Source organism: Schistocerca gregaria, chromosome 1 (genome assembly GCF_023897955.1).
Source record: "Schistocerca gregaria isolate iqSchGreg1 chromosome 1, iqSchGreg1.2, whole genome shotgun sequence".
NCBI classification, from domain to species: domain Eukaryota; kingdom Metazoa; phylum Arthropoda; class Insecta; order Orthoptera; family Acrididae; genus Schistocerca; species Schistocerca gregaria.
In genome coordinates, this window is record NC_064920.1 from 750,798,650 (window position 1) to 750,810,777 (window position 12,128).

The 12,128-nt window shown below is 44.2% G+C and overlaps 1 protein-coding gene across 1 annotated transcript in view; it reads left to right on the forward strand.

Annotated features, from left to right (window-relative positions):
- The window catches only part of LOC126272809 (otoferlin-like), a 189,848-nt gene extending 178,506 nt beyond the window's left edge, over positions 1 to 11,342 (forward strand). The window contains exon 20 of the mRNA XM_049976035.1: positions 11,180 to 11,342. Within this exon, the coding sequence (XP_049831992.1) occupies positions 11,180 to 11,263 (84 nt within the window). The 3' untranslated portion in view covers positions 11,264 to 11,342. The remainder of the gene's footprint in view (positions 1 to 11,179) is intronic.
- Positions 11,343 to 12,128: the final 786 nt, after the last annotated feature.

Below are 12,128 nucleotides of genomic sequence, written 5' to 3' on the forward strand. Positions count from 1 at the left end.
CACATTTATGCTGGTGATCTTTAAATACAAGACAATATCGAGAATTTCAGTACTGACCAGTGTGTACTAACAAAATATATTTACCCAAGTGAAACTGATTGGTCAATCTGCACTCATTAGCCCGAAATTCCTACCATCTTTAATTCAATATGGAACAAATATCAACTTCTTTCTTCAGCAAAGAATCTAGGAGTAATAATAGGTGAAAATCTAAATTAGACTTAGGACGTAAATGCAATGGGCAATGAAGCATCAGCATCTCTATATGCCCTACAAAAATTTGAAAAGCTCTGCCCAGTTGGTATAAAAAAGAAATCTTCAAATTACTGATTATAGGAGTGTTATCATGCAAGTTCTCTCTAAGAAAAGCGGCGACTGGAACTGGTTATGAACGCCTCTGTTTTACATATCTGTAACGTTCGACGCTTTGATCACGTTTCGCCATCATATGCATTGCTATAGCGATTGCATGCAGACAAGCGGACATATTTCGATAACCTCTGTTTTCTCTATTGTTTTATCGACGTATATTGCCCTCATATCTCTCCTCGAGCTTAATGCTCTTGTTTGAACAACATGGCAAAAACAGCCATTCCCATCAGAGCAAAATCATTTCTGTCGCCGTTGTTGTGCACTAGGCTGCGCTATGCCTGTACCCGTCCCCGTTCCCGGAGCGGCCGGCTGTTCGCTTGCTGTCGCGACACGAGAACAACGCGCCGGTGCGTGTGTGCGTGCGCTGCTACTGCGTGCGGGCCACGGAGCTGCACCCGCGGGACCCGACGGGTCTGTCCGACCCCTACGTGGAGATGCGGGTGGGCGGCCAGGTGGCCGGCTCCAGGGACGACTACATCCCGCAGCAGGTGGAGCCCGTGTTCGGCAGGCAAGTCACATGTCACGCATGTAGCTGCACGAGCATCGAACGGTACCAGGGATAGTCGTATGTTTCGAAAAAACTCGAGCTGCGACCGTAAGGTTTGTTGTTAGTCCTTTTCTTCATATTCGGCTATTAATGTCACACGTGACATTGCTGTTTTAAAGACTACGGTCTTCTGGCAGTACGCCGATGATACTTTTGTTGTATGGCCTCATGGCAGACAAGAACTGGAGAAATTCCTTCATCACTTAAACTCATTACATGAGAATATCCAATTCACGATGGAGATTGAAAAAGATGGCACGTTACCATTTCTAGACGTGCTAGTACGCTGTAAAAATGATGGGTCATTAGGACATTCTGTTTACAGGACACCGACTCACACAGGTCTGTATCTCCAGGCGTCAAGCTGCCATCACCCAGCACAAACAGCCGGTGTTCTCAGTACCTTAATACATCGAGCGCATGTGATCTCAGATGATGAAAACCTCCACGCAGAATTAGAACACTTGGAGAAGGTTTTTTTTCAAGAGAATGGCTACACTTCACGCCAAATAAGGAAGGCCATGCGCAACTGTCATAACAAGAAGCAAGGCACTGAGGGTGCTGATGACGACTCTAAATCAACTGCGTTCCTTCCATACGCCGGGAATGTGTAGTCTAAAATAGCCCAAATACTGAAGAAAAATAAAATCAAGGTTATCTTCCGTCCACCAGCAAAATTCAAATGGTTCAAATGGTTCTGAGCACTATGCGACTTAACTTCTGAGGTCATCACCTAGAACTAACTTGACTAACCTAAGGACATCACACACATCCATGCCCGAGGCAGGATTCGAACCTGCGACCGTAGCGGTTGCTCGATTCCAGATTGTAGCGCCTAGAACCGCACGACCAGTCCGGCCGGCCCCACCAGCAAAGAACGGGGCCCTGGTTGGATCCGTTAAAGACGATTTACAACTGAAGAAAGCAGGCGTCTACAAAATTTCCTGCGAATGTGGCTCTGCATATATTGACCAGACGACAAGAACTGTCCATGAACGATGTGCAGAACATGAAAGATACACCCGTCTGCGCAACCGTCAAAATCGGCAGTAGCAGAGCACTATATTTCTTTGGGACATTCAATGGAATACAATGGAACAAAAATTTTAGCTCCGGATTCCGGTTTTTGGGATTCCGTAATCAAAGAATCTGTGGAAATACGTCTTGCCGATAATCTTATAAATCGTGACAACGGCTTTCAGCTGGATAAAAATTGGAATCCTGTTATTAAAATTATACAATAACAGCGGAATCGACAGCGTCATTCGATACTCAATGACTAGATGATCGTTTACTTTCACCACTGAGGGCATGTCAACACCTGACGCATGCGCTATAGGATGCCAGTACATTTCACATGCGCGCTATTCGTCATAAATACTGCGATTGCACCTGGGCTCTTCAGTAGTTGTGTACTCACCTGATGATGGCCGGACGTCTCTGGGCCGAAATATTGTGGCAGAATGTCGACGGGATGCGGCTGCATGCCCGGAAATTATTAGAAGAATGTCACACGTTTTCCCAAGGATACATAAGCTAGCAGAGACTTCGTTGTAAAAGTTAGTATTTCAGCTGTTCGGGTAACGTTCCACCACTAAACACAAATTGTCGTCATTCAGGAAATGACTTCGATGCAAAGAATTGTTCATCCGAAAGAAGAGGAGAGAAAGAACTCACTGACTCATATGTCAGGAACATCAGGAACATCGTGGAGGACGGCAATATTACGAAGTGTGATAGCTCACAGAAGCAGCGTATGGGAGTATGTCCTCTGCAGAATGAGCTGAGCCGCGGAACCCGGCGGACGGCGACTTTCATCGCGACGCAAGTGTTCAGTTTTAGATGATTTTTTTATGTCAATGACATTTTCGCGGATATAAATAAACTCTTTGTCACTAAATTTCGAAAAGACGTTGAGCGTGCACTCCGGAAATTGTGTGAGGTTTCCATCCAGCATATGAAGAGAGGAAACTAAAAATGCCCTAAATGTCAAATCTCACATTTGCCAGGAGAATGAAAAACCAATGTATCTCTCTTTCTAAAAAATCGATTTGTATCCAAACGGTGAGAAGGTATTCTCATACCACATTCTGTTTACTTCATCACTGAAGAAATATTACGAAAAAATAAGAAAATGATTCATCTTCTTCTGGTTGAAAGTTACGGTTGAGTCTCTGGAAAGAAATTTTCACTCTACAGCGGAGTGTGCGCTGATATGAAACTGTGTGCCGGACCGAGACTCGAACTCGGTACCTTTGCCTTACGCGGGGCAGTGTTCTACCAACTGAGCTACCCAAGCACGACTTACGCCCCGTCCTCACAGCTTTAATTTCGCCAGTACCTCGTCTCCTACCTTCCAAACTTCACAGAAGCTCTCCTGCGAACCTTGCAGAACTAGCACTCCTGGAAGAAAGGATATTGCGGAGACATGGCCTAGCCACATCCTGGGGGTTGTTTCTAGAATGAAATGTTCACTCTACAGCGGAGTGTGCGCTGACATGAAACTTCCTGACAGATTAAAACTGTGTGCCGGACAGAGACTCGAACTCGGGACCTTTGTCTTTCGCAGGCAAGTGCTCTACCAACTGAGCTACGCAAGCACGACTCACGCCCCGTCCTCACGCGAAAGGCAAAGGTCCCGAGTTTGAATCTCGCTCCGGAACACAGTTTTAATCTGCCAGGAAGTTTAATATCAGCGCACATTCCGCTGTAGAGAGAAAATTTCATTCTAGGAACAACCCCCAGGCTGAAACAACCCCCAGGCTGTGGCTAAGCCGTGTCTCCGCAATATCCTTTCTTCCAGGAGTGCTGGTTCTGTAAGTTTCGCAGGAGAGCTTCTGTGAAGTTTTGAAGGTAGGAGACGAGGTACTGGCGGAATTAAATCTGCGAGGACGGGGCGTGAGTCGTGCTTGGGTTGCTCAGTTGGTAGAGCACGTGCCCGTGAAAGGCAAAGGTCCCGAGTTCGAGTCTCGGTCCGGCACACAGTTTTAATTTACTGTTGATGTTTGTATGTGTTTGCGAATTATTATTTTTTAACTCTGTCCTATGCAAAAAAACATAATGTACTTCTTTGTCTATTTACCGACATATGTTTCGACTCCAGTCTGTCATCTTCTGTGGTCTCATTTATTTCTGTAAACAAAGGTGACATATACTATAGCGGACCCACCACAAAATCCCGAAAAATAAAGTGAAAGAATTCTCGGTCGCCTGAGGATAATACTGAATTAAAATCTTCCCAGCATTCCTGCCGACTCAGGTGACTATACACTATCTGATCCAAAGCTTTCGCACATCCCTATACAATGAGGAATTGACCACTTGATGTCACGAGAAGCAGACCCATCAGTATTAAACTAGGTGGGAACTATTGTCAGTAGAGAAGGAACAGGAGTAACGGGGGCCTCAGTGACTTCGAATGTAGACTAGCCATTCGGTGTCACCTGAGTAACAAATCCATCAGAGACAGTTCAACCCTAAAACTACCCAAGTTGACTGTTAGTGATGCGAATACAAACTTAATGGCTTTTCCTGTTTTAGATCTAAAAACAATAACATGTGGATTTTTTTTCTATTGCTCACCTGAAATTACAAGCCATTTTCACAAGTAAAGTAATTTCAGGAGATCAACGAAAAAAATTTAAAAAATTTCGCATGTTGTCGTTTTTAGGCTTAGAATAGGAAAAAACCACGAATTTGCGTGCTTTTTGCACTAAATCGAGACTCAAGATGAAGTCACACAGATATCGAAACATGGCCTCGGTAAATAGAAAAAGAAATATTTCATGTTTTGCATAAGCCACACTGAAAGAAAAAACAAGTTTTGAAAATAGATACTTTATTAAGAACGTTCTAAATGCAATACCGGGAAACTGACTGGTCCCTGTTGCCAAGAAAGTTGCATAGAAGAAAACAGCCATCACCAACAGGCACTAACGCTATTTCTTTTCAAAAATAGCGTAGGTATAGGTTTCGAACCGACAGGTTCGCCTTCAGACGCCTCTTCACGTATACATTGCATTACTTGTTGGCTGTTTTCTTTTTCAACATTTATTAGGAATTTTTTGTTTCTATTATTTGTTCTACAACCATGATAATTTCATCTATAAAATGACGGCGTATGTATCTATCTCTTTATCTAAGTATTGTCTGTGGCACTGTAATTTTATCAGATAAGGCAAATGACTAAGAAAAACGGTGGAACATATAGTGAGTGTCTTGAAAAGAGGTTATAACATGAATATCAACAAATTTAAAACGTGGGTAATGGAGTGTTGTCTAATTAAATCAGTTAATTCATAGAGAATCAGACTAGAAAACGACAAGGAGAATGTAGTGGTCAAGTTTTGTTATGTGGAACAAAATAACAGACTATGTCCAAAGTAAAGATGGTATAAAACGCAGACCGGCAGGAAAAAGTTCTCTCATAATGAGAAATGAGTTAACGTCTAATGTAAAACTGAGTCCTTAGAAGTCTTTTGTGAAAGTATTTCTTGACAGTCTGGGTGTTATATGAATGTGGACCGTGGACGATAAACTGTTCAGAAAAGCAGAAAAAAAATGTTCAAATGTGTGTGAAATCTTATGGGACTTAACTGCTAAGGTCATCAGTCCCGAATCTTACACACTACTTAACCTAAATTATCCTAAGGACAAACACACGCACACCCATGAACGAGGGAAGACTCGAACCTCCGCCGGGACCAGCCGCACAGTCCATGACTGCAGTGCAGAAGACCGCTCGGCTAATCCCGCGCGGCCAGAAAAGAAGACAATAAATCGTTTGAAACGTTATGTTTCAGAATAAGTCTAAAGATAAGATGGATAGATAGAATATGAAAGAAAGATGTGCTGGATCGAATCGGGAGGGCGAGAGATCTATGACTCAAAATTACTAAAATAAGAAAACATTCCGAGGCACCAACGAATAGTTAGACTGCTAATGGACGGACATATGTAGGGTCAAAAGTCCAGAGTGAGTGAATAATTACGTTCAAGTCGATGTAGACTGCAGTTGCTATGCATCCAGTAAGGGAGTTTTGCAGGATAGACTACCGTCTAGAATTACACAACACCACTCTTCCAGCTCCCCTAACATTCACATCGGCTCTTAAGGCACATGATGCTGTAGATGTTATTCTTTATCACATCACTTTCATAGGGAATGCACTACAGTGCTGCTCAGTACTGACAAGTTAGACAAAAGGGCGTTAACGGAATTTTTATTCAATAACTGTTCTTTGCTTTCAGATACAAAGATTATCATGCGCAATTCACTTGCCTAATAATTGTTTATAAGCATACCGAGATAATTATGTATGGTTACTCTGCGGTTACCGAGTAATCGTTCGGAATCTTCGTCTGCGTCCTTACTGGTACCGTAGAAAGAAGGAAGGCTATAATTTAATTTCCCATCCTTGCTAGAGAATTATGAGGCAAGAAATCAGCAATGGCCTCACTGAATGTTGTAGCCCAGTATTCACTTGAAGAGATCTAAAGAAAACAAGCCTAAATCTGAACAGTCGTAAGTAACCTGATTCTGTCGTTCTTAATCAGTACATCAATTTACGAGCATCAAAAAAAAAGCTGGTAATATGAGAGACCTAACGGTTTCACACTGCGAAAGTGCTACCAAAATGCTTCCATTCTTTACACCGAAATATTAGGTTGGCGTCTTGTTGACGGAGTGCCCTCTGGTTTGGTATGACGAACTGATATGCGATGTATATCATAGGGCTGAAGCATTTTGGACATCAAAATGTGGGATGGCCATTGTGGCAACTATGGATATTCGATGGGCGCTTCAGCAGAGAAGATACACTTTTTGGCCGTATTTTCCGCAGTGTTATTGTCTTCCGCTCTTCAAGGATCCTCTGTAGAGTGCAACCTTTCAGCTCCTCTACGGGAGTCAGATAACTATTGAGTTTGAAGAGAACGAGTCTGTATTACTGCATAGGTCTGTAAGGTCATTTAATTTACATACTTGACTAGTTCTGAGTGTATGCTGCTGGTTGCATCAAGAGTGTGCAGTGGTGGCAAAGATTTACTCCTGGCGGTAGAAGACGAAGCTGCTGCCGCCTCGCGATGCCGCAAAACCAGTCTCTCTGTTGTGTGGCTGCAGATTCGGATGTGCTATTTCTTCTGGATGAAGTGATATAAACACTTGCTTCATCCACTGGAGAGCAGAGTGCTCATAGTGTTCACGTTTAGCATTAGGTGGTTTGTATTTACTATAGACCACTCACTCGATTTATGTTTCGGTAGAAGTTGGTAGATCGTGCCGTCAGTTTTTTCTTTGGTACATTTCACCACAAATGGAGAACACGAGGTAACCGACTTTGTTTCACTTTTCCTAAGGGTTTTCTTCGTTGAATGCATCCTGAACAGTCAAATTTGTCGGATCTGCTAAACCTTGATATATGACAGTGATAGTACCAAAAGTAGCAATCGGACTACTTCGATCTTCTGCGGTAATTCAGCTGTGAGGATGTCCAATAATTTACGTTACGTCAAGACTGAGCGGCACGGGACTGCTATGTCATCGTTCTGCTGAAATATATAACAAAAGCGATGTCAGGGTTGAAGATTGGTACCACAACCAATCATATTGAAAATTATATGCTTGAACATGAATCTTGAATTTAAAAGAATGCTTGCTAGTTAGAACCTAACCTCACTTGAACTAGACATTATCTGCATCCACTGCTCTTATTTCTTGATAGTGATTAAATTTTAGCTTAAATATGAATGTGCTGACTGAGAATTATGACGCACATCTGAGACATCTTAAGTTATACCTGTGATTATGCGCAGTGGCTATTATGTGTGCATGTCCGACATCTCGTGGGCTCTTACAGCGACGAACTTACAGTCATGCCCATAAATTAAGGATAATGCTGATACATGGTGAAACAACTCTCTGGTGGGCGGTTTGCGGGTTTAAATCACCTCGGGGTATGACCATGCGGTGCATTTGACCTGCTCTCGTCGCAAGGTGGCTTTGGCAGTAGTCCACAGACGCAGAGGTGTGTTGGTGCATGACAGAGTACGGTAAGTGGGCAGACGTTTTCAGACGTGCTAATGGTGACTGTGAGCTGATAATGGTTCAAAGAACACATTTTGGTGACGTTATGAGGGGTTGAACACTAGGGCGACTGGAGGCTGGTCAAACGTAGCAGATCGTAGCACGGGCCCTCCGTGTGCCACAAAGTGTGATCTCAAGATTATGGCAACAATTCCAGCAGATAGGAAACGTGTCCAAGCGCTACAGTAAGGGACGCCCACAGTGTACAAGAAGACCGATATCTCACCATCAGTGCCCGCAGACGGTCACGGAGTACTGCAGGTAGCCTTGCTCGCGACCTTACGCAGCCACTGGAACAGTTGTCTCCAGACACACAGTCTACAGACGACTGAACGGACGTGGTTTATTCGCCCGGAGACCTGCAAGGTGTATTTCACTGACCGTGGTAACAGCAGAGCCCGTAAAGCCTGGTGTCATGAACACAGTACATGGTCAATGGAACAGTGGTCCCAGGTTATGTTCACGGACGACTCCAGGTATAGTCTGAACAATGATTCTCGCCGGGCTTTCTTCTGGCGTGAACCAGGAACCAGATACCTATCCCTTAATTTCCTTGAAAGGGACCTGTGTTGAGGTCGTGGTTTGATGGTGTGGGGTGGGATTATGATTGGTGCACGTACACCTCTGTATGTCTGTGACAGAGGAACTGTAACATTCAGGTGTATTGGGACGTCATTTTGCACCAGTGTGTCCGACTTTTCAGGGGTACAGTGGGTCCCACCTTCCTCCTGATGGATGATGACGCACGGCCCCACTGAGCTGCCATCGTGGAGAAGTACCTTTAAAGAGAAGATGTCAGGCGAATGGAGTGGCCTGCCTGTTCTCCAGACCTAAACCCCATAGTGCACGTCTGGGATGCTCTCGGTCGACGTATCGCTGCACGTCTTCAAACCCCTACGACACATCAGGACCTCCGACAGGTACTGGTGCAAGAATGGGAGGCTACACACCAGGAGCTGCTGATCCACGTGATCCAGAGTATGCCAACCCGTTGTGCTGCCTGTGTATATGTATATGGTTATCATATCCCATACTGATGTCGGGGTATATGCGCAGGAAACAGTGGCGTTTTGTAGCACATGTGTTTCGGGACGGTTTTCTCAACTTATGACCAATACCGTGGACTTACATATCTGTGTCGTGTGCTTTCCGCATGTGCGTATGCTATTAGCGCCACATTCTGCAGTTATCCTTAATTTATGAGCATGAGTGTAATTCGTGTGTTGAAACAAAATACCTGCGTATTAGTGCTTGCTGATTTCTTAGCGTCAACTGTTGTAAATCGGTAATTATGAGCTTGGGGAACTATGGAAGAAAATATGTCGAAAATTATTGCTCTTGGTTGCAGAAACGGTTAAACAATATTGTGTAAATCACCATAATGTAAGCAAAATTATCGAAAGTTGTCGGGCTTCTAATTAAAGATGTTGACAAATGTACATGGCCAAAAGTTGAAGCGATATAATACTTGACCACGTGTTACAAACCACACAAAGTCATGCATCAACTGTGCTTAGAAGATGCCGTGAGAAGACACACATTTCAGCAGTGTAGCTTCACATGCTTTCTGTGATGCAACTAGAATAATTCTTTAGTGACTGCGTGTTCCTGCTCTAAGAAAATGCAACACTTACATCATCCAACTAAACGAGAGGCAGGCTGAAGACCATTTGAAACATACGTAATATAGACAACCTTGTCACATTAATGTGACCATTGCCAATGGTCGACGTCACCCATCAATAACCACACACGCACACGGCACGTAGCTGCACTAACATTGGTTGGTGCATAAAGCGTTTCGGGAGACTCGGTAAACAATGTAGTCGTAGTCGTAATGCAGAAACGGAGCTACTTATGCGACGTCTAAGAGGGCATGATAATTGGCTTTCGGCCAAAGGTGAAAGAATTTCCGAAACGGCTAAGTTTTTTAAACTGTTAGGGTGCCACCGCGATTAAAATATACCGTATGTGGCAAAAGGGCGCTATCCATAACCGTCGCCAAGGCAACCGTGGATCACAACGGGCCATACGTGACAAACGTGAACGACGGCTGAGGAGATGTGTACGGGCGAATAGACGTGCAACTGTTGAGCAACTGACCGCCCAGATGAACAAAGGGGGTATTATCACTGTGTTTTCAACGACTGTTCAGCCAACGTTGCTGCGTATAGGCCTCAGCAGCAGGCGTCTGGTTCATGCACCTGTACTGACTGCTGTTCAGCGGTGATGAAGGCTGGAATTTTCACGTCAATATTGCAACTGGACATTCACTGAGCAGCTACAGGTGGCCATTTCAGATGAGACACGATTTGTGCTCCATCAGACAAATGGTCATTTGCATGTAAGGCTAAATCGTCTGAAAGCAAACACGGAGGGAGCGTTATACGGTCTGGAAAATGTTTTCGTGGCATTCACTGGATGATCTCGTCCACCGGATAATGCAACGTATCACACAGCTCGCGCTGTACGTGTGTGGTTCGAAGAACACCAGGATGAGTTTCCCCTGGCCACCAAACTCCCCGGACTTAAATCCCTCGAGAGCTGTTGACACCATCGATTCTCAACTGAGAAATCTAGCACAGCTGGCATGGTACTGGAATTGGCATGGCTCCACATCCCTGATGGTACCTTGCAGCACCTCACTGAGTCTCTTCCTGCAAGTATCACAGCGGTCCGCACTGCACAGTAATGTGATTGGACACTGCATAATGATTTCCGTTACCTGCACCACATCTCTCAGTGCGATCCATATCAAGTGCCCGAAAAACGCCTCCTTTCTATCGTGGCAGCCAAAAGGGTAATGCCTGTTCAGACAGAGGCCTTTACCGGCATTTTCCGGAAAAGAAGTGGGCATCACGTTCCCTAAAAACTTTACAGAAGAATTCCAAAAGTCAATAACCTTTTGTCTTCAAGACAACCAGAAGTCTAACGGAAATATGGCGTGAACTCAAAGACTTTCTTGCTTCATCTTCACTCGTAGTTAACTAACATCTCTGAGTTTTGCCACATTTAATCTGCTGTAAGAGTAGTGTGAGGAAAATTTATTATCCTACATGCAGCCACCTTTATATATATATATTAATAGGCTTGAGATGCTATGGAATTCATTTGATGCACTGACTATGTGTAGCAGCGTATGGAACATGTATTTCTTATATTTTGTATGTTTATAGATTGCTACGACCGTTTGCATTATCATCAGCTATTCTTCGTCACGACTACCATACCTTATCATAAGACCACAACGTTCAGCCTGAGACGGGTCAGTGGACAGTGTCGTTGGGCGGGCAGGCTGCTGCAGCTGGAGTGCGTGCTGCCGAGGGACTGGCAGTTGTCGGTGCGCGTCATGGACTGGGACCGCACCACGCGCGACGACCTCATCGGCGAGACCAGGATCGACTTGGAGCAGCGCCTCTACAGCGACCACCGAGCGCACTGCGGGCTCCCGCGCTCCTACCACACGTTGGTAACACGCCCTCACTTGCTTTGCCTCTCTCTGCGATACAACATTCACGTGCTTCCGGTACTTTCCACAAAACTGTTTCGTTTATTTAAATTTAATTTACTCCAGGAGTGCTACAAATCAGAAAATTCCTCAAGTGGAAAGACAGTAATGTTCCGGGCCACTGCTATATTTGTCAGAGTCATTCTTTCGATTTGCATCTGTATACGTGTTGAACCAGCTTTCGTCTCCAGTTCATTATGGCTGTGGGCTGATTAAGTACGTAGTTATGTAGCCAACCACCAAAACTTTGCGCAATCTGGCAGCGGGCTCTTCTGTTTCTAATACGAATAACTTAAGCCAGAGACGAATAATTACACTTATTGAAGATGACAGATTTTCCTCGCGGAAAGTTTGTTCCTATTTAATATTACAGTCATAGTCTGTTCAGCAGCGGTGGCAAATGCTTATATCTAAACATCGTATGTGTTCATTGTTAATTACTATAAACAACGATTCACTTTCGAAACTTCATATGTATTGCTGTTGCCTATTAACGGTACCAGGTAATCTCTGTGTAAAATTTCATGGTAGTATTTTAAGGGAGGCACTTAACTCATATGTGTCTATCTATCATATCAGCTCAGTTACAACAGTGCGAGGACACATTGAGATCCAGA